The sequence below is a fragment of the Carlito syrichta genome, unplaced genomic scaffold (assembly GCF_000164805.1).
Source record: "Carlito syrichta isolate Samal-C Ts95f unplaced genomic scaffold, Tarsius_syrichta-2.0.1 Scaffold118060, whole genome shotgun sequence".
NCBI classification, from domain to species: domain Eukaryota; kingdom Metazoa; phylum Chordata; class Mammalia; order Primates; family Tarsiidae; genus Carlito; species Carlito syrichta.
This window is the reverse complement of record NW_007062156.1, coordinates 170,023-194,033: the sequence shown is the minus strand read 5'-3', so window position 1 is coordinate 194,033 and position 24,011 is coordinate 170,023. Positions and strand designations below refer to the sequence as shown.

The window sequence follows — 24,011 nt, the reverse complement described above, 5'->3', positions numbered from 1 at the left end:
GAAGGCTGAGGCGGAAGGATCGCCAGAGCCCAGCAGGTCGAGGCTGCGGTGGCCGGGAGCGGCCACTGCACTCCAGTCTGGGTGACAGAGTGAGACTCCAACTCAAAAAAAAAGAATACATGGAAGCATTTAGATCCCAGTGTCTTGTCTTTAGAGATCCTTTTGAGAATCTCATGAAGGCCAAGAAGCTTATCCCCAGAAAAATATTCATATACACACATAAACCAAATTTTGCAAGGAATTTCAGGGTGTTTACATCAATGGATCCTAATTCAATTGCACCATCTCCACTTTAGACTGACAAGTAAAGAAGGACTTTGGTGATTATGGCTTCCTCCCTTCCACATTCCTAGGATTTCTAGACTATTATTATTATGTGTTGGGAACCAGCTTTGGAGACCCACCTGATTGACAGGGTCCTGGTGGGCCGAAGACCCTGGGCCACAAGGTGAGCCCGGAAAGCTGAGGCCCTTCTGTCTTCCACCTTTACTGTTGATACGCCAAAAAATTCTGTGCAGTTGTGGAAGAAGAAAATGGCATGTTTATGCAAAATATTCACAACTAACCTAGGAATGTCATGGTTCATTTTTCCGTTTCCCACTATGCCATTTGGTCTTTTCTAACATATGCAATGGTTAAACTCTGAAACACATAAAGAATGCTTTCTTTCACTTGGTTAGAAATTACTAAATATTACTTAAATAAAAAATAATATAAATATATTCTCTCCTTATTTGATTTAAAATTATATAGTTTAGTGTTTTAGACATAAGGTTTTTTAGAAACACAAGTTTATATAACCATAATAATAACAATTATGGTCTTCTTCTAAAACCATATTAAAGAAAGTGTTGTCCTGCCCAACTGTGCTTCCACTCATTCCTTATTTTAGCTATATTCCTTCTGATGTCTGTCTCTTAAGCAATCCTGACTCAGTCTACCCCTATCATTGCCACCCTCTAGCATTTTCCATCATTGCTCATTCACAGTGGCCGTAGTAAGGGAGGGAAAGGAGACTGCGCCCCAGACTAGCAATGCAAGAAACAGAGGCTTTGGACAGAAATGGCAGTTGCAAGTAGTTCCAGTACTACTAAACTAGGCTGCAGTTAAAACAGGTAAATAGCCTGAAAAGTTAGACTGTTAAGATGTTCACTTATTCATGATCTACTAATCGAAATAGTCAAATGTATTTGTAATTCATTGTTACTGGGTTCATTTGTAAACAGCTCTTCATTAATATCTTCTGGAATTTGGCCATTCCCCATCTCTAATAATAAAATATAGGGCTAGGCGAGGTGGTTCATGCCCGTAATCCCAGCACTTTGGGGGCCTAAGGCAGGAGAATCTTCTGAGTCCAGGAGTTCGAGATCAGCCTCATCAGCATAGTGAGACTCTTTCTTTACAAATTTTTTTTAAATTATGAAAATGATTTTTTAAACTGCAAAGTACAATAACAATTTAAGAAAGCATCATCTTGGACTATAATGTGATTTGGTGGGATGTGAAGAAAAGTTGCGTATTATCACATCCATTGTTTTGAAATGATGTCAGCCAGAAGGACAAACAGACCAAAGATTTTCTTTACTTTACTGGTTCATCTAACAACTCCCTATTTTTCCAATTTGTAGAATTTTGATCCCTAGGTTTTCTCCTTTGACATTAATTCCTTAGCCTATTCATTACTTAATTTTAATTCATTTTGCAAATGACTGTCAACATTGAGTGTATTCAGACACTGCCCTTAGTAAATCTGCATATGTCAACAATAGTCACAACAATGTCCAGGACAAATATTTTTAAATGAATACATACCCTTAGCATATCAGAAAAACATTTTCTTATTTTGTCACCAACTTTAGCAGCAATCTCTCTAGATCTCTACAAAAGCTGCTGTTTAGAAAATAAGAATAAGGACACACAATTTCTTCATAACCCAGATGGATTCACTATTGTGGAATTTTGTTTTTTATTATCTAATGTTGATTTAAATTTGTATATTATAGTGCCGTTGTGATCCAATGAGAATGTATTCATAAAATAAAATCTAGAAGATAGCCTCCTGCTTAATTAATCTGGAGTATTAGAGTATTATTTCATGCTTTTAAAAACATTATTGGTATTGCAAGGTGAATTTTTACAGTAATGTTATGATGTTGATAATAAGATTTTTATGTGATAGAAGCAGAAAACATAGGGTAAAAAAGTTTAAGGTACAGAAATGCTGCAGAGGCCAAATTACCAGTGAAGGGTGTAGGGTGAAAGACATTCAAGAGAGACAATTTGAATTTAGAATGCCAACAGGCATCACTGGGTATCAGATGCTTGGCTTGCAGTGTTCCTTCTCTGAGCTTTCATCACCATTCAGAATTCTCCTTTTTAAAAACCCCGTTATTATATTTTTGATAGACAATTCATGGAAATTAATAGCAAAAGATAGAGAATTTGCTCTTTTTCTTCACTAGAACAATTTAGAAGAATAAAAGACATCATGCAAAGTAGTAGAGAGGACATTAGAAAACAAAAGACTACTGTTTATATTCTAATTGTAATTTTAAAATGATGTTTGTTGTGCCAAATTAGGGTCACTAGTGTTAGTTAGTGAAGCCTTGCTTGATTCTTTTGATATAGAACATTCATTTTTAAGTGTCTTTATCTGGCAGAGCACTGATGAGTTCATCAGTATCTTCAAGCCAAGCAACTCTTTTTAAAAATTTTTAGAAGCCATTTTGTTTTATAAAAATAGCATTCTATAGAAAAAAGTTAAAATGTAATAGTTTGCCAACATAAAGAAATATATTAGAAAGCAAAATTATAGTGATGGGCATTGAATGAGAAGGACCTTTGTGAGCATTTAAAACACCAAGGAATTTCAAGGCCATGGTGAGGAGCAGGCTAGTTAAATTGGAGACGTCAAAGCAAGATATCTTTCTTTACTGATGTGCCATCAACTGAAAATTAGAAGTTGGTCCTAAGTAGCTAACAGTGTACCCCGGGTACTAACTTCCCTGAAGCACTGAAATAGAAAGTGGTAGAAGCAACTTGTAAAAGAAACCCTCAGGGATTCCCCTGTGATCCCTTTAATCCTTGAATTGTCAAACCACATGGAAAATAATAGAGCTGCGTAGTTCTAAGACTTAAGTGGTATTATCTTTTTAAAGGAAAATATTAGGTCTTTTCACATCTCTGGACAGGAACAGGGTATATGTTCCATGTAGAAAAGAGAAACTCTGAACCAGAGATGCATATTGCTTTTTCTTATTTTTAATGTAGTATTGTTATTATCTATGACTAAGCAGGCTGCACCCAGCAGGAAAAAAATTATAGCCAATACTTTATTTTCCTTTTTTAAAACAGATGATTCAACGAGAAGCAGATGTAAAAAGTAAGGTAACTGCTGTGGCATTGACAGACTCTGTTCACAATGTGTGGCACCAAGAAGCTGGCAAAACAATTCGAGAATGGATGAGAGAGGTGAGACTTGGTTTTCTCAGTGCTGAGATGCATGGGTACAAGCATTTATACCTTGATCCCCTTCCAATGTTTGTCACCTCGCATTCCCAAACTCCCTTTGTAAAGGCAGAACATGGAGCAGGAGTAGAAGGAACTAGATGTGCTTAAAATAATAGTAGAATACCCTTGCAAGGAGCTAATACTTTTTGGAAGCCCCCTCCAGCTTTCAATAGAATAGTAGATACAGTATACAGTAGGAACTTAGGCTGAAGAAGTCCTTCGTGTTCGGAGATTCTTATTCCCGGATGTTTAATTTTTCCACTCTTCAATGGATTAACTGACTCACTACTTCCAGTAGAGGGAGGAGAAGGAAAAAGCTGAAATAGTGTCATGCCAGACCCTTGAGCTAAGAAAAACCTAAGGACTGGCCATAGGTCAGCCTCAGGCTAAGAAAGCTTCTTTTCATACTCTTTAAGGCCCATTAAACATACTCTCATTTTTTTTTAACTTTCTGCCCATTATATTACCAGATATTACAGATATCTGGCTTGAAATTTTGTTTGGTTTTTATTTACCTTTCTGATATTACAAGCAATTGACAAGCCACCTCATGTTGTAGCAATTCTTTAGTCAAATGATTTACTTAAGTTTATATAGTATGAATGAACTGATTCATGGGCCTTCCTGGTTTTCTCCCAATTTTTGTTGATAGAATTTCCACGTTGCTCTTCAGCTGACCTCTTCCCACAGGACTGTGGTGGGAAATTCTACCATCCCTTGTGGTACACTGTAAGGACCAAGAGTCAATGTTTGAAAAAAGTCTTGGCTATATAGAAAAATTAGGCTCCATAATCCAGTAGCAGTATTATGATGTCACCAATCTGTTGTTACTGTTGCTGTTTTTCTCCTTTTAAAAAAGGACTTTCATCACACAAAAGTCCAAAATGCTTCTATTTCAGTCTTCTTAATGCTATACTGTAAACATATATAGGTGGATTTTTTAAGCCTATGCTAACATGCAGGTGTTTTCTGACCACATTGTTTTTCATATTTCTCCTTTCACAGGTGTGGCTACATCTTTACTTGCCTTGTCCATGGGTCTAAAGTTTTTCAAAAGTAAATGACATGTATTTCTTGCCTGTGAATGTTTCTATGCTATTTATCTGTCCAAATGTATACACAGACTGCTCCCAACATTTTAAATAATAAGATTAATAAATGAGTTGGTAGTAACTTTTTTTCCTACACATAACCAATATGGAATTTGGTATTTGACCCAAACTAAAAATTCCCTATTCATCATTTTTTAATTGGGAGTTGTTCATGTAAGTCTCATTTCAGGTGACAAATGCAAGAAAATTTATTTAGGTTTACTATTTATGTGTGTCTATATAAGGCTGGATTAGGTATCCCCTTCAAAAATCAAAATATATTAATCTGTGCAGTTTTCATCTAACTGACTAAAATAGGTAATAACTGAATTCATCATAATTTAATCAAGGGTGCCATTAATTTATTTGCAAACCTCAGTTCTTGGATAATTCTTTCAGTTCCCTTGATTATGCCTTGGAAAGCAACCTGAAGCGTTTTATATACTGACCTATTCAAAATTGAAGCCCCAACTCAATCTTACCTAGCTGTGTAGTCTTGGACAAGTTATTTAATCTCTTTGAAACTCAATCTTCTCATCTATAAAATATAATTTCTACCTTGCAAACATGACTGAGAAAGAACATGTAAAGAAATAGCACAGTTGCTGGTACTTTAAAGAAGTTCAATAAATTGAGGCAGGTGTGGTGGCTTACACCTGTAATCTCAGCTACTCAGGAGGCTGAGGCAGAAAGATCACTTGAGCCTAGGAGTTCAAGGCTACAGTGAACTATAACTGTGCCATTACACTTCAGCCTGGGCAACAGAGTAAGACCCTGTCTCTCAAAAAATGGAGAATGGGACTGTGCATGGTGACTCATACCTATCATCCCAGCACTTTGGGAGGCCGAGGCAAGAGGACTGCTGCCTAGAACTTCATGACCAGCTTAGGCAACATAGCGAGACCTTGTCTCTGTAAAAAAATAAAAACATTAGCTGGGCATGATGGCACATACCTGGTGTCCTGGCTACTCGGGAGGCTGAGGCGAAAGGTTCACCTAAGCCCAGGTGGTTGAGGCAGTTGTGAGTTGTAATTATGCCACTGCAGTCCAGCCTGGGCAACAGAGCGAGACCCCAACTTGAAAAAAACAGTAGTAGTTCAGTAAATTATAGCTATTGCTGTTAGTTTTTCATTCCCAAATAATATTAAACACACTAACTCTGTTCATTTTTTGTTTTATGAGTGATTTGTGTATTCAAATTTTCTTCCAAAAGGGAAGGAGGGTGACATATTGGAAGTAATTCAGAACAAGCGTTTAGGAGAACTGATTTGATAATGATTCTGGCAGGGTAGATCAATAATTAAGGATCTAGCATGTACCACCTACTTTGCTGAGACATAATCTTGGACAAGCCACTCCATCTTTTGGAGCCTATTTCATAACTATGAATTAGAGACAATAATTCTTAATCCATCGACTTTGTGAGCTGTTGTGAAAATCAAAGGTAATGAATGCCCAAGAAGAAAACTCCTTGAAAAGTAAATGGTGTTGTGTAAAGAACTGAGTTGTATTATTATGGAAAATACCATGATATCCTAGAGATAAAAATTATTAGATCATTCTTGGTGGAACTTTGAAATTAACACTGCTCAGAGTTCTTCCCCAAAATGAAAACAAAAAAGGAGGCTCTAAAAGCCTGTGACAGATGTCCTTGTAAGAAGCCACCTAAATGTGTGACCCTTGGGGGAGAGGATTTCAGTATAGTTTGGCAAGATAAGAGTCTGGTGTTTCCAAACACTCAGGATGGAACTCCCTTCCGTCATCTTTCTGTTTTCTGAGTCCTGTCCACTCTACAGGACTCCTTGAAATAATGAAGAACAAACGAGCCCAGATCACATTAAAGGGCTATTATTGGGAGAAAAGTGTGGTAGGGTCACCTTTGTGTCCTGCGGCATTCTTCTTCCCTACTACCTAATACTCTAACTTCTTTTGGAATCAACCAAAAAACTGAGATATTTTGCAGATACCCTCCCAAGAGGGGTATTAGTTAAATGAAATGTCCACAAAAATAACAGTCTGGTTGTAGAGCAAGCCTCAGTGCTTTTATCCTCTTTGCGACTGGCTCCATTATTTCACAAAACACTGCTTTAAAATGTGGGAGTAAGACAGTAGTACAAATTGCCTACTCATTTCTTTTATACTAAAAATTAGTAAAATAGTTCTTTGTTTTGTAAGCAGGTTTAAATTAATGTGATACATACAAGTGACCAACACATATGAAAAAGTGCTCAACTTCACTAGTCATCAGAGAAATGCAAATGAAAACCACAATGAGATACTATCTCACACCAGTCCGAATGGCTGTTATTAAAAAGACAAAAAACAACAGATGTTGGCATGGATGCGGAGAAAAGGGAATGCACATACACTGTTGATGGGAATGTAAATTAATACAACCTCTATGGAAAACAGTATGGAGATCTCTCAAAGAACTAAAAATAGAACTAGCATTTGATCCAGCAATTCCCTACTCGGTATCTACCCAAAAGAAAAAAAATCATCATATTAAAAAGACACCTGCAGTCATATGTTTACCATAGCACTATTCACAACAGCATATTCATGAAACCAGCCCTAAAAAAGTCATCAAAAAGATGACTGGATAAAGAAAATATAATGTATGTACACCATGGAATACTGTGCAGCCATAAAAAAAGGAATGAATTCATGTCTTTCACAGCAACATGGAGACCATTATCTTAAGTGAAATAACTCAGAAACAGAAAATCAAATACCACATGTTCACACTTATGCGTGGGAGGTACATAATGTGTATACATAGACATCGAAAGTGGAATTATAAACATCTGAGACTTGGAAGGGTGAGAGGGTGAGGAATAGTGCGGGATGAAAAAATACTTAATGGGTACAATATACCCTCTTCCGGTGAAGGTTACACCTACCAACCAGACTTCACCACCATGCAATATATCCATGTAACAAAAATATATTTGTAGCCTCTAAGTCTCTAAAAATAAAATAATAAAATTAAATAATGTGATAGTTACTCATGTTATATACATTTGTTGACTATAAAAAGCTGACTTTTTTAAACTACAAATTTAGCAAACAGAACAAAGGTTGAGGAATATATTCTTGTATTACTTGTGTAGTTTTTAAATAATGACTCCTTTGAAAGAGAAGGTCAAAGGGGACTACTTTTGGCAATTACTCCAAGTGAAACATGCTCTCAACTAAAAGACCACACATAGCTGCTAAGCCAACATCATACGGAGAGGTGAAAAGAAACTGGAGGCAGCTCCTGAGAGGCACTTTTTCCCTCAAGCTCCAGAACTGTCAAGGCTGAGTGGGCAAATGGTGTTTCCTGATGTACCCTTGGCCTGTGAGACTATCCAGCCAAGCCAGATGTTCAGTTCTGCTTAACGGCTGTGAACCCTTCCTGTCACCATTCAGCTCTGAGTACTGGCCCTGCAATCGCAACCTGGTGAATCATAATTTTATTTATCTGAGCACACAAAACCTTCCATAGTAAAGATCAACCTCTAAAGCAATGGTGATTTACAACTTAGACAAATGCAATACCAATGAATCAAAACCTGGCCTCAGCCGAGGCAGAAAGCTTCTCCATATACCTCCAAAACCTTACACAGGAATAGAAAGTACCTACTTTTCTCTTTCAATATAATACATTTAGTTCTAACCTTTTACTTTAAAAATTGAATTCATTTCATTTCTACTATGAAATATTATTGACTCTTGGTTCACGTGTCAAAGGGAGTCACTTAGTACTGTGGTTTCTAGACATCAATAGTCCACATCAATAGCCTCCAAACTTTTGGATTTTACAGAGGAAAGTTTACAACCACCCAGATCTATAGGATCACAATCTTAGAGTAAAAAAACTTTAAATTGAAAACACTAAACTTTAAGAAACACTACATTGCCTATTTTTACATTGCCTATTACTACATTTCACTATATTGCCTATTTTTCTATTTTTCCTTCTGACCCAGAGAAACAATAGTTTTATGATCCATAACAATCTGCCAGCCCTGGCCAAGGGCTTCTTTCTCTGATTGTTTGTTGGAACAAGGGGCTATTGCACCTGGAATGCAAGCATAGCACCATCAGCACCTCTAGGCATCATGCCTTGGTGCCCACTCAGCACACCTGAGAATAAGATCTCAGGGGCTGCTAACACACCCAGCATGTTTTAAATTTAGGTAGAACTTTCCTGATAGGCTACCTGTGTCACTAGCGTGGACACTTTTGGAAGTTCATCCTAACTGAAGAACTGGGTTGAGGAATAAATGGGCATTGAAAAGAGGAATAAATAATACTAGAAGAACAGTGAGAGAGATTCGGTTTCTAATTCTTTATTTTTTCTTTTTGAGTTGGAGTCTCACTCTGTCACCCAGACTGGAGTGCAGTGGCCGCTCCCGGCCACCGCAGCCTCGACCTGCTGGGCTCCGGCTATTCTGCCGCCTCAGCCTTCCGAGTAGCCGGAATTACAGTGCGCGCTACCATGCCCGGCTGATTTTTTGATTTATTGTAGAGATGAGGTCTCACCAAGTTACCCAGGCGGGTCTCGAACCCGCGGGCTCAGGCAATCCACTCACCTCAGCCTCCCAAAGGTGCGGGATTACAGGCTGAACCGCCAAGCCTGGCTGAGATTCGGTTTCTAAACTACAGAAACATATCTCAGAATAGGGAGTTGGATTCAGTAAGATGGAATTTCAGACAGATTGAAACCACATGTAATGGTTATATGTATCTTTCTTTACAAATATTTTCTAGTATGTTTGAATTCCTATTAGTGGGTATATGTGTCTTTACATATAGTTTCCAGTGTGTTTGAATTCACATGTAATTGCTATATGTCTATCTTTCCATATGTTTTCCAGTATGATTAAATTCATATGTAGTGACTATATGTCTTTCTTTACATATATTTTTCAGTATGTTTGAATTCATATGTAATGGCTACATGTTTTTCTTTACATATATCTTCCAACATGTTTATGTTATTTTGTTGAATTATACTTTGCATCTGGCAAACATTTTAGCTTGCTTAGCCCTTTTTTCTATATACTTTTCCCAAAGGGTAAAATTGTCACATGCATATGTGTATGCACATATGCACAAACATATGTACTCTTTGAAATGACAGTAGCGACCTTTATAATCCTACACAGGTACTTTGTTATTCCACAGAACTTCTGGACGTATTCGCTTTAACTATAAGGTGTTTAACTTCTATCCAATTTTTATGAGCAAACAAAGCCTTAAACATGTCTAGATAAAAACAGAAATTTCTGAATCATAAAATCTTATATTTTGCTTTAAGTATTTGAGCTAAAAATGACCTGAGAAAACTGGACAAAAGCTTATTTTGCTCAGCTTTTTAAAGTCAATAAGAAGTTAAAAAAAAAAAAAGATTAATCACCTGCGTATCGTAATGTGTCATCACTTTTATTGATACTAGAAAATCCTATAAGACGTAGCTTTACGTATGTGAAGTGTAGGTGAGTGTGGGAAGACTGACATATCACCTGGGTAACAGCTGACTTTCATCAGATTTGGAGGTACTAGTAGGAGGAATAATAATTAAAATACATGCAGTACCTAATCGCTGCCTGTCTGTCGGTAGTGCTAATTGCTGTCATTGAAAAGACGGAATTGTTTAAGAAAAAGAGAGAGAAAGAGAAAGTCATTCTTCATTGAAGCTATCTCCTGTATCATTGGGAGCCTATTTTTAGTACCTATAGAAGTCATGATTTTTGAATTTATTAGAGGCTGTGATGAATGATAAAACAAATCATCCATTTACATATCTTGACATTGCTTTGGAGAATACTTATTTCTTACAAGCAAGTGTCACATTGTATATAAAAGCTGGCTAATTGTGTGCTAATCTTCTGCATTATCTAGAACTCTCTGATGTGGTATTCTATCAATGGTAATATTAATTTTACTTATTTCGAATGTATGAAATATCTTCTAAAATCCTATTTTGTAATTTCTGCTCTCACATTGTATAATTTTGCATTCAGTTGCTAATTAAGATTAGGAGTGAACATTATAGATTATGTATCCACTTTAAACCGTCAAGCTTTTGTGATCCATGAGAAATACTAATATTTTATCCATTTTAAATGTAAAATGAGAGAAAGCATTTAAGAACATTACTAGATATTGTGTTTGTTTTCATGGGTTTTTTTTTTTCTACACAGTTCAATAGATTCATTGATCCAGTGTTTCTTACAAAAATCTGCCATGCTTTGTGAACTTCACTTTCTAATCTCATACAGCAACCCTTCCTTTATGTAATTCCTGCTCTCCCTGGTCCCAGAACAGTAGGGTTGCCCTGACAAATCTATTCAAAAGCCATTCCTTAGCCTTTATTGGTGGGGACTGGGGCCTTTGAAATTCTCTCCTCACTGCAACACAGCTGACATCTTCTTCCAGACAGAATGAATTAAGGAAATACAATAAGATACTTGATCTACCAGTCAAGGATCTTTCCACAGTGAGGACGGATTCCATGGTGCACAACCAGGGCAGCAAGCATCTAAAAATACACAATACATGCTTGTTTACCAGAATAGGAATCACTGATTTTTCCAACATGATTGATGGGATGATTTCTTTTAAAATAAAGTCTGTCTGGAAATTCATTGTGTGTGTATATGTGTATGTGTGTGTTGAGAAAAATTTTTTAAACTATATGAAGTTAATCACATTTTTTAAGCCAGACTCCAAATACATACTCAAAATGTATGGAAGGAATATAGATTTTAATTTCATTTATCTGAGTTATAAGTCATTATTACCTTACAGGTTGGTCTTTAATATTGAGGGCTTTGTATCATAAGACACACAGCTACACTTCATCAGGTTGTGTTTCTTTATAACTCTTTTTATCACCTTCACTGAGCAAGTCAAAGTAAAAATTCAAAGATAGTATTTTTATATGGGCCAGATTTTGAGGAGTAAATGCAAAATTCACTTCTTCTTATATTACACAAAGAATGTAGTTTAGAAATTATCTATTTCACATGTTCACATTAATATTTTAATCTCAAAGTTAAAAATGGACACCTTGTTTTGTTTTCCCTTAATTATAATCCCTTTATTGTTTACACCTTGGCAATCTAAACTTCTCTTAGAAATGTATTGCATCATGGTTCACAGAAAGTTACATGTCATCTTAATATTAACATGGACGATTTGCTGAATTGTAAAAGATAAACTTTTTTCCACAATCATTTTAATCATGAATAATTACTGACTGTTCACTTAAGAAAAATGTAATGTATATGAAAAATAATTTGAATACACCTCTAGTGGTTGATTTTATAGGATAAATGTATGTGTATCATATCTTAAGCCTAAAAATTTGCTCTTTACCTAAACTATGTCTCAACAGTATTATCTCTATTACATTGTAGAACTGTTGTAATTGGGTCTCCAGCTCAGAACCATTAGACACATCAGTGGAGTCCATGTTACCTGACTGTCCCCGAGTCTCAGCAGGTATGTGTTTGATGAAAGATGTGTGATTATTTTTTAAGGTTAAAAATATGCTAATGAAATGAAAAATTCTGTTTTGTGAATTAAGTTTGTTATTCTGCTTTGAGTTGTTGAATGAATCACTAGTAACATTGTGCATGGGTCTAATCTACTGCCATAAATTTGTTAATAGCTTAAAATGCTTACCAGCAAGCTTAGTAAGATAAATAGGTAGAACGATTCAAAAGTAATTAGATAGTTGCTGTTGAAGTTTAGGGAGTTGAGATATGTAAACATAAACACCTAAAAGACAAGGACTGATACCATACAGGAAGATTCATAGAATATGTGCTTTTGGTTGAGTACCAACTCAATGCTATGATAGGCAGTTCAGGCACTGTGTGTCCTAGAGTCTTTAGAAAAAAAATTTTTTCTACAAAGATTTTAGCTGGAGCCTGTGTTAGATAGGCTTTAGATTGTGAGAAGATATTCATAGTAGACCAAAGAAACAGACCAACTTAAGGAGCAAGGGCAGGATGGATCTGACGATATTCACAGGAACAGAGGCAAGACTGGCTTACCTGTTGAGTGGGAAAGAGGTGAGCACCTCAGGGAGCAGTTGAGTCCCAGAAAGTCTAAAGGTAGCACCAACTTCTAGTCCATACAAAGTTTGTATTTGAGTATCTAGGTAAGAAGAGAGAGTGACAGTTATAGTTGCTTTCTGGATTTGACTTTCACAGTTCCCAACCAAATGAGCAGTGATAATGTGGTATGACAAATAATGGAAGTAAGCTTGCTCTGGCCGTGAATGCTGGAGAATGGGCAGAAGCTTGGAATGTAGACAACGCTATGTAACAATCATAAGTGATAGCTAATCACTAGTCACTACTTAGAGTTGCAGACATGTTTATATATTTTGATAGAAATAATTTGGAGAATTTTTCAAATTCTAGGTAAAGAACTACTGTTATAACTAAACGTCCCTATTATTAATACATAAACTTCAACTGAACTATCATTATAGCTAAATTTAACAGGTCTATCAGTCAGGGTTCAACTAGAGAAATAGAACCACTAAAGGATATACATGCCACAATATTATATCTATATATCTGTATGTGTACTCATACATATTATTTGTTTATTTATTTTCAATGATGTGGGGTACAATTCAGGATTAGGTATATAAGTGGTCATTTTACAGGTAAAGTTTGGCCTCCTTTTGGTTCCCACTTCACCTGGTTTTGAGAGCAGGTACCCTTATTGATGTGTATCATCCCCCACTGGCAGTATCCCACTACTGCCAATCCCTTTCTTATAGTACTATGGTAAAGGTTCAGGGTTCACTTATGTGTGAGAACATGTGGTACTTAGTTCTTTGTTTCGTTGATAGATCACTAAGTATTATAGACTCCGTAAGTCTGTCTGTATTCATATATATTACACAATCGAGTCTTATCACTTATACTAGTTATATTTTGTGAAGTCACTGAGAGCACTGAATTAGCAAATACTGAGTCAATCATTGCTCCTAAGTGAAATACAGGGCTAGGTTCCTGTGAACTTCTGGTCACATTTTTGTCAACCAATCAATATATAAACTTGGTTTGTGTGTGTTTCTGTTAAAGACATTTTATTTAATATATATTGCTGATTTGTTAATCTTGAACTCACAGCCCAGAGCACACTAACTCACACCTGACTGAAGCTTATCTAGCATGCATGTATTCTCCGTAAGGCACATTGCAGCCCTCTTGTGCTTAGGAACGTTAGACAGCACATCAGCACTACATTTGGTAGCCATTTTGAACAGTGAAATCACCAACAAAAGCACTAAAAGCACAAAAGCACCAAAAGATGAAAAACGTGGCACTAAATAGTCTGTGTAAACTTCACAGTGTGAGAATTGAAACAAACGCAGAGCATGGCCTTGTTCAACCTGAACTGGGAATGGATGACTCAGATTTTTCACCATTCTGCACATGAAAATGACTGCAAAAGTGTCAGGAGTGTTGATTTTGGAGTTACAAATAAGTTTCAGTGAGTAGGTGAATTCTCAAATACAGGATCCACAAAAATGAAGATGCATTGCATATAAATAAGGATTTGTTACTGAGATTTGACCAGAGCTAGTTAAGCAGTCACTGTAAGGATGTTGGCTTTGCACCTGACACTGGAGCTTGAGTTCACAGAGCAGACAGTTGGAGAGGGAAGATGGATGCCAAGTGGCAGTGAGTGAGAATGAGCTAGAACCCATAAGTAAAAGCTGGAGTCCACAAGGATGAACTTAAACCTATATCAGTTCTTTTTTTTTTTTTTTTTTTTGAAAGCAAGATTTATTGAGAGGACACAAAATCTCCCACAGTGGGAGGAGACCCAAAGGGGTTGCCCCCTATGTCAATTCTTGTTGCTGCTGTCTTGGGTGGTGTGGGTTCCTGGAAAAGTCTGTGCCCTTTGTCATGGAGTAAACACACACATACTTGCTCCAGTAGGCAGAGATATGGAAGGAGACTCCAGGGCAGGGTGGGACAGATGCAGTCCTAGCTGTTGCCTCACACCAGAGGACGAGCCATCAGATAAATGACATGTGTGAGCTAGAAATGGCTGCTGCTTCACATTAACCCTCCAAATCTTCCACACACAAAAATCTCCTGACCAGAAGCAGATAAGAAAAGGAATTCTGGGAAGTATAGTTCAGCCTAGCCAAATGGACACATTAAAAAGTCCCCAAAGTCCACCTCTTGCCAGGTTGACACTCATGTACCTCTCCTCAAAACAGACTTAATCTCCAAGTAAAGATATCAGTTAATAAGATCATGCTTCCACCAAACATGGTGCAGCCATCCCATCTACAGCTGAAAACATACTAACCCTTTCCCCAGAAGAGGATACAAAGTCTCTTTATTGTCCTTTGCTGTTATTCATTCTTCTTCTCCCCTTTGGTAGCCTGTAGTTTAAGTGCTGAGAAATAAAGTTAATTATTTTAATACATGTTACATGAGATGATAAGAGAATAAGACAGGCAATTAAAACAAAAAGATTTAGGTTTTATATGTATGTGTATACATACACAAAAATATTCATATGAAAGAAATAAGGAATATTACTACATTGTTTTTGCAACTGCAACTGGTCATGTAGTCATAGCCGATATTTATAACTACCTTCCCACTACCCATTCACGAGAGGCATACAGCAGAGTTGTTGTGGGTTTGGTTCCAGACAACCCACAGTAAAGCAAATATCTCAATAAAGTGAGACATGAATTCTTTGTTTCCCAGTGTGTTTAACAATTATGTACTACAATCTATTAAGTGTGCAATAGCATTGCCTTAACGTAAAAATGCTTCATTGCTGAAAAATGCTAACAATCATCTGAGCCTTCAGTAAATTGTAATATTTTTGCTGGTGGAGGGTCTTGCCTGGATGTTGATGATGGCCGACTGATCAGAGTGGTGGTTGCTGAAGGTTGGTGGCTACAGCAATTTCTTAAAAGAAGATAGCAATGAACTTTGCCACATCAACTCTTCCTTTCACCAAAGATTTCTCTGTGGCAAGCGATGCTGTTTTATAGTTTTTTACCCACAGTAGATCTTCTTTTTAAAATTGGTGTCTATTCTCTCAAACCCTGCCACTGCTTTATCAACTAAGTTTATATATTATTCTAAACACTTTGTTGTCATTTCAACAATATTCACAGTATCTTCATCAAGAGTAGATTCCATCTCCAAAAACCACATTCTTTGTTCATCCATAAGAAACAACACCTTATTCATTCCAAGTTTGATCATGAGATTGTGGCAATTCAGTCACACCTTTAGGCTATACTTTTAATTCTAGTTATTTTGCTGTTTCCACCATATCTGCAGTTATTTCGCTGTTTCCACCATATCTGCGGTTATTTCCTCTGATGAAGTCTTGAACCTCTCAAAGTCATCCATGAGGGTTGGAATCCACTTCTTCTAAACTCCTGTACTTATTGATATTTTGACCTTTACCCATGAGTCATGAATGTTCTTAACGGTATCTAGAATGGTGAATCCTTTACAGAGGGATTTCAATTGACTTTGCCCAAATCCATCAGACAGATCACTATCTATAGCAGCTATAGCCTTATAAAATATATTTCTTAAATAATAAGACTTAACATTTGAAATTACTCCTTGATCCATGGGCTACATAATGGTTGTTGTGTTAGTGTTGTAGACATGAAAACAGTATCAATCTCCATGTATACCTCTACCAGAGGTCTTAAGAGGTGACTAGGTGCATTGTCAATAAGCAGCAATATTTTGAAAGAATATTAGACTTAAAATATTCTGTAAACCATGCTATAAACAGATGTGCTGTCATCTAGACTTTGCTTTTCCATTGATAGATCATAGACAGAGTAGATTTAGCATAATTCTTAAGTGTCCTAGGATTCTGAGAATGGTAAACGACCACTGGCTCCAAGTTAAAGTCACCAGCTGCATTTACCCCTAACAGGAGAGTCAGCCTATTCTTTGAAGCTTTTGAGCCAGATATTGACTTCTCCTCTCTAACTATGGAAGTCCTAGATGACATCTTCTTCCAATAGAAGGCTATTTTGTCTACACTGACAATCTGTTGTTTAGTGTGGTCACTTTCAGCAATAATCTTAGCTAGATTTTCTGGATAACTTGCTACAGTTTATCCATCAGCAGTTGCTATTTCACCTTGCTCTTTTAGTCTGTGGAGACAGATTCCCTCCTTAAACCTCATGAACCAACCTCTACTAGCTTCAACTTTTCTTCTGCATCTTTCTTACCTCTCTCAGCCTTCACAGAATTGAAGAGAGTTGGGGCCTTGCTCTGGATTAGACTTTCACTTAAGGGAATATTATAGCTGGTTTGATCCTCTCTCCAGACCACTGAAACTTTCTTCATATCAGCAATAAGGCTATTTACCTTTCTTATTATTTTTATGTTTACAGGTGTAGCACTTTTAATTTCCTCAAGAACTTTTTTGCATTCATAACTTTCCTAACTGTTTGGCCCAAGAGGCCTAGTTTTTGACCTGTCTAGGCTTTTGACACGCCTTCTTCACTAAGCTTAATTATTTCTGGCTTTTTATTTCAAGTGAGACATACAACCAACTCTTCCTTTCGCTTGACTGCTTGGAGGCCATTGAAGGGTTATTCATTGGCCTCATTTCAATATTATTGTGTCTCTGAGAATAGGGAGGCCTGAAGAGAAGGAGAGAGACAGGAGAACTGCTCCGTCAGCCGAGCAGACAGAACACACTCAGCATTTGTTGGTTAAGTTCACCATCTTTAATGAGTCCAGTTCATGGCACCCCAAGACATTTACAATAGTAACACCAAAGATCACTTATTACAGATCACCATAACAAATATGATAATAATGAGAACATTTGAAATATTATGAGAATTGCCAGAATGTGACATAGAAACATGAAGTGAGCACATGCTGTTGGAAAAACGGCACTGATAGACTTGTTCAATGTAGGGTTGCCACAAATTTGTAAAAGACACAAAGAAAAAGTGCAATAAACAAATAAAAAGTATAATAAAGTGAAGCACAATAAAATGAGATTTACCTATGTTCCCTTTGCCCTCAGCAAGCATCTGAGTTGGTCAAGTTTTTAGCCTGGAGGAACAACACACATCTTCTTTCTTGAAGGGTCTGGGCTATTCACAGTCCTGCCTGAATTAGGTGGTAACCTATGTTGTTGCCTATAATTATAGGAAGTACTTACCAGTGCTGCTTAGCCCCCTTGTGTGGTAGCAACTTGATTTTCCCTTGGAAATCAAGATCCACTACTCATCCAGTACATCTGTTTTCTGTTACTTCAGTGGCATAAGGATCCCAAAGTAGCAAGATGACAGTCTCAACTTCCAGTTCAAAGGAATCATTATTGTGCCACCAATAGAAATATTTCTCCCATTGGACTGAGACCTTTAGACCAGCAGGGTATGAAGTCATGGGAATGGGAAGCAACAATTTTGCTAGTGGATCCCTAAGGGTAATAGGATGAGGAGGCAGCCCCATTTCCACCTCCCTTTATTCTCAATTCTTGGATAAATAGCAACATATATTAAATGTGGATTTAGAGAAAAGTCCAAATTCTGGAGGACATTGTCCCAACCTCACAGGGGGTTGTCACCTAGCAGGCACCGTAATGCAGTCTTCAAAAGGTCATTGTAGCATTCTGTCAGGCTTGCTGCTTAAGGACAGTGGGGAGCATGGTAAAACTTGTCAATGACTGACTTCAGGCTTTCTCTTGTCCTCTCCCCTGCTCACTGATGGAAGCCAGCTGCCATGTTGTAAGCTGCTCTATGGAGAGGCCCTCATGGCAAGAAACAGGTGTCTCTGGCCAAGAGCCAGTGAGAACTTGAGATCTGCAAACTGCCACAATTGACCTTGGAAGAATCTCCTCCAGTTGACCTTGAGATGACTGGAACCCCGGCCAATACCTTGATTGTGGCCTTGTGAGAGACCAAGAGCTAGGGTCACTCAGCTAAGCTGTGTTCAGATTTCTGACCCACAAGAACTATGAGATAATAAATGTGTATTTTTAACTGCCAAGTTTTGGGGTGATTTGTTCCACAGCAGTAGATAATTAACACATCAAAAATAAATTTCAACTCTGATGATTACATAAGCATAAGCAGAAACAACCTAAACCTTTTTTGAGACTAAATCCTTGTAAGGTTCATCCTGTCTCTGATGCTGGGATACTTGTTGAAGACCCTGTTCCCCCCACTGCTGTGCAATTTATCAGAAGAAGATATTAAATTTCTTCTTTATCATACTCACTATACTGAGTCATCTTCATTCTTCAGCTCTTCTCTGATAATTTTTTTTCTTATGACAGAAGTTGCTACTCTATATAACCTTCTATTCCCTGTGAATTTTTTGTTCCAATGAATTTGGCCTAAATCCGAAGGACACTTCTTATGTACAAGCCCCAGTACATATTCATTTATGCCTGAAATATTTATTGAGTACCTGTTGTGTTCCAGGCACTATTCTGGAAGCTGGGGACATAGCCATGAACAAGAGCTCATTGTGACTATTGTTTACTCCAGAAATTTCCAAAGAAAAAATGATAATAATAATTGTGTGTTGGCCCTGTGCTAGCGGGTTGCTTCTTCCTTTTGGCATCAACATTAGGTTGCATTAAATGAGAAAAGAATTGGATTTAGCACCTCCAGCATTTTCCACACCTATTTATAAAAACTTAACACTTTTTCAACCAAAACTTGTGGTTTTCCTCAGAGTCCTTAAAAAATGTTGTACAAGGGGTATGACATGACCAAAGATTAATTTAGTAAATGGATAAAGGAGAGGAATAAGAAGACAGAGACAGGACACTCATCCAGCTATGACAATAAAGCAAGTATATGATGTTGATGGAATGAAGATGTGGATGGTGACAGTGGGTTGGAGAGGACAGGAGAGCTCCACCAGACATATTCAGGAAGATGCCACCTCCTTGACAGTAAACAGATCTGGTGTGGAGGTCAAAGGAAAGGGTGGTGATAAGATTCTGACCAAGAAACTGGGACAATGAAAATAGCATTATAGGCCGGGCTCGGTGGCTCAGTCTGTAATCCCAGCGCTTTGGGAGCCCGAGGTGAGTGGATTGCCTGAGCCCATGGGTTTGAGACATGCCTGGGCAACTTGGCGAGATCTCATCTCTACAATAAACCAAAAATTAGCCAGGCGTGGTGGCGCGTTCCTGTAGTTCCAGCTACTTGGATGACTGAGGTAGAAGGATTGCTGGAGCCCAGCAGGTCAAGCTGCGGTGGCCGGGAGCGTGCCACTGCATTCCAGTCTGGGCAGCGGAGTGAGGCTCCAACTCAAAAAAAAAAAAAAAGAAGAAGAAAGTAGCATTATAGGAAGTAGTGGGTTGGATAGGGAAACAAAGAGATGGTGAAATTGTTTTATGACATGTTTGATTGAGGTGATGGCAGGAAATTCAAATAAAAATAACCAAAGTTTGTTGAAGAACCTTTGAAACACCTGAATTTCTCTGATCAGTAATTCTATTATCTGTCATTTTATTTATTTTTTTGTTTACTTATTTTTATTATAAAGATGTGGGGTACAATTCAGGGTTAGGTACACAAACGTTGATTATGTAGGTACCCTTGTTGATGAGGTATACCCCTCCCTCCCCAGCAGTTTCCCTCAAATGCCAATCCCACCCCCTCCCCTGATAGTTTCTCACTACTACCAATCCCTCTCTTATAGCATTATAATTGTTCAAGGTCTGCTTATGAGTGAGAACATATGGTACTCTGTTCTTTGTTTCTGTAATAGATCACTGAGTATGATGGACTCTAAATCCATCCAAGTTGCTGTGAAGTCCATATGTTTGTCCTCCTTTATGGTTGCATAATATTCCGTTGTATATATGTACCACATTTTTTTTACCCAGTCCAGCTTCGATATCCAGCATGATTGGTTCCATGTCTTTGCTATTGTGAATAGAGCTGCAACAAACATACGTGTGCAGGTATCTTTTTTGTAGAATGACTTGAGTTCCTCTGGGTATATTCCCAATAGAGGAATTGCAGGGTCATATGGAAGGTCAATTTCTAGTTCTTTCAGAAATCGCCACACTGTCTTCCAAAGAGGCTGCACTAGTTTGCACTCCCTACCGGCAGTGTAGAAGCATTCCTTTTTCTCCGCATTCTTGCCAGCATCTGTTGTTGTTTCTTTTATTAATGATGGCCATTCTTACTGCTGTTAGGTGGTATCTCAACGTGGTTTTGATTTGCATTTCTCTGATGATTAGTGAGCACTTTTTCATGTGTCTGTTGGCTGCCCGTATATCTTCTTTTGAGAAGTGTCTATTCATGTCTTTTGCCCACTTTTTAATGGGGCTGTTTGTTTTTTTCCTTTCGGCGTGTTTGAGTTGCTTATAGATCCAAGATGTTAAGCCTTTGTCAGATATCCCATTGGCAAATATTTTTTCCCATTCTGTGGGCTGTCTTCCTGCTCTCTTGATGGTTTCTTTTGCTTTGCAGAAGCTCATTAGTTTGATGAGGTCCCACTTGTCTGTCTTATTTCTTAAGGTGTGGGCAGGTAGGGTTCTGATCGGGAATTGGTTGATGATGTGATCGTATACCTTGAAAATTCAAGAGAATCTGTCAAAAACCTGCTTGCACTGATAAAAGACTTTGGCAAAGTCTCAGAGTACAAAATAAATGTGCAAAAGATAGTTGCATTCCTATATACCAACAAGCAGGCAGAGACCCAAATCCCAGTCACAATAGCCACACACAAAAAAATGAAATACCTTGGCATCTTCCTAATCAGAGACATGAAAGACCTTTACAATGAGAACTACAAAACACTGCTCAAAGAAATCCAAGAAGACACAAACAAATGGAAAAATATTCTCTGCTCGTGGATAGGAAGAATCAACATTGTTAAAATGTCCATCCTACCAAAGGCAATCTACATTAAATTGCCAACATCATTCTTCTCATACCTGGAAATGACAATACAGAAATTCATATGGAAACATAAACAACCATGAAACAAACCAATCCTTAGCAAAAGACACAAAGCAGGAGGTAGCACACTTCCAGACTTCAAACTTTACTATAAGGCTGCAATAATCAAAACAGCCTGGCATAGGTACAAGAACAGGCATATAGACCAATGGAACAGGATAGAGATTCTGGAAGCAAAGCCTCGATTTATCTGTCATTTTAAATGTTAATATTATTTGAAGATTTCAGCATGTGAACTGACCACAAATTTGTAATGGATATTCAGGCAATTTTAATGAAGACTTTTTTTCCCCAGCTTGCTAAATTAGAATTTATTTTTGTTGTGATATGCTTTAATCTGTTGGCTGAAAGTTTTACAGTGATAGTAGTAAAATCGCCTGTAAAAATACACACTCATTTAGTACTGTCTTTTTTCCATTATATCTAAATTTGCTTTTCTTTACAAAAAAAAGTATTGCTCATAATAACTTCATGAATGTTGTTTACCTGTGTATTTATAATTTATAATCAGATACAATCAAATTTTAAAATTTTACTTAAATGTCACCTGATAATTATTTTCAACACAGTCATATTGTTTTTATTTTTCTTTTTAAAAACTACTTAATACATAACAGCCCCACACTTAAGAGTTGGCAATGTTATACCTACTTAAAATGAAGTCGGAGCATTTTGTTAATTAACAAGTAGTAAATGGTGGCTATTTGAGGGGTCTTGAATCCATGACAAGTAACTGACTCCCCACTTCTTTTTAGGTACACAAACGTAGTTTCCCACTACTAAAATCAGCCCATTATATAACTGTTATTCAGAGACTGATGTAATCAACTAAAAGGATCTATGTTTATTTTATAGTCCACATTTTGGTTATTTAATTGTTCTAAAATGGCAACAGCAAATATCTGCCTCACTTATGTAGAAATGTAGGAGGACAACTTTTATAGTTTCTGGAGAGATATTTTGAATTCATTAGAAGAAAGATGCTGAACAAATATTAGGTGGTACTATTATTCTTATTAAGCACTTTAGAATTTAAGGCTATCATTTATTTTAAATTATTCTTGATTGTTTTAATCCTATAGAAGTGAAAAGGCATGTGTGGAAGTATCCTCTCTTCTGTTTTCCTGTCTCTAATTCTTTATAACAATAAATAACTTTTATGTTTTCCTGTGTTCTCTGTGACATTGATAAGGTCACAAAATATTACACAGAAATCAGAGCTACAGAAAGAAAAGATAGTAAAGAAATTCAAAGGAAAACTAATAGTCAAAAGAAAAACATTCATAGGATATAGAAATCTGGAAATGACAAAAATGAAAAAGACATTAGGGTGGCAGTTCAGATAAAATTAGAAAGATCTTGGCTGGGCCCAGTGGCTCACACCCATAGTACTCGTACTTTGAGAGGCCGAGGTGGGAGGATTGCTTGAATCTGGGAGTTCAAGATCAGCCTAGGCAACATAGTGAGACCCTGTCTCTACTAAAAATTAAAATAAAGGTCTTGCGTGGTGTGCTGCTCTCCCCAAAATCACCCATGTAATTTCCAGATGTGTGTGAGGAGGTACTGTCCCAGGTGAAAGGTAAGGAAAATAGAAATGTTTGAAAACAGCCCAGGTTACAGATCACTGATGTCTTCTGACTGCCTGCAAATCAGCACAGCTTTCTTTGGCTGGCACATGGCTTACAGTAAACTCTTTGCCAGACTGGGTTCTACCCAGGGCTGCCTTTGGGTAAGTACTGCTGCTAAGACTAGAAAGATTTCAGCCCCATCTGAATGTGCTCCCTGGGTTCCACATGGTCATTGAGAATTCAAGCATTCAGTGAGAAGTCACTGTGAGCCAGACATTGCTCCAGGTCCTGGGGATACAGCAGTGACAGGCAACAGATACAGGTCCCATACAGAGCTTGCATTCTAGTCAAGAAAACTGACAATAAACAAGACAAATGAGAAAGTATATAGGAAGGTGGGCATTTATTGTGTCTCCCGTGCTAGAATGTAAGCTCTATGTAGGGAAAATTTAAAGCAGCAAGGGGACATGAAGTGTGTGTGTGCAGGAGGGGGTATGAACCTTTAAGCCTACTTTACCCATCCTCTAAAGTATATGGTAACCATGAGGCAGAGTCACCAGCGAATGATGAAGGTTGTTCCACTATTCCTGAAGCCTGACATTTGCACAGCATTCTGGGACTCACAGACAACATTGCTTATTCCAGAGGAGTCTTGCTGTCTCACCTGAAGGGGATCTTGACTTGCTTCTGATCACCTAGCACTGGAGAGAAAGCTTTACCCATGGCTGATGTTTCTGCTACGTGCTGTTAAAGGAAAGATCTGCCCTAGATTCACGAAAACGATGTTGTCTAGAGGCCTGATGCCTGTCTGCATATTTTCTCCCAAAATTTGTGTCCATCGCTTTGTTCCTTGCACCT

The 24,011-nt window shown here is 37.5% G+C and overlaps 1 protein-coding gene across 1 annotated transcript in view; it reads left to right on the top strand.

Moving 5' to 3' along the window:
- FAM172A (family with sequence similarity 172 member A) overlaps positions 1–23,751 on the top strand; it is a 197,818-nt gene extending 174,067 nt beyond the window's left edge. Inside the window, exons 6-8 of the mRNA XM_021707472.1 lie at positions 3,355–3,471; positions 12,014–12,098; positions 23,684–23,751. Of these exons, the coding sequence (XP_021563147.1) occupies positions 3,355–3,471; positions 12,014–12,098; positions 23,684–23,751 (270 nt within the window). The remainder of the gene's footprint in view (positions 1–3,354; positions 3,472–12,013; positions 12,099–23,683) is intronic.
- The last annotated feature ends 260 nt before the right edge of the window (positions 23,752–24,011 follow it).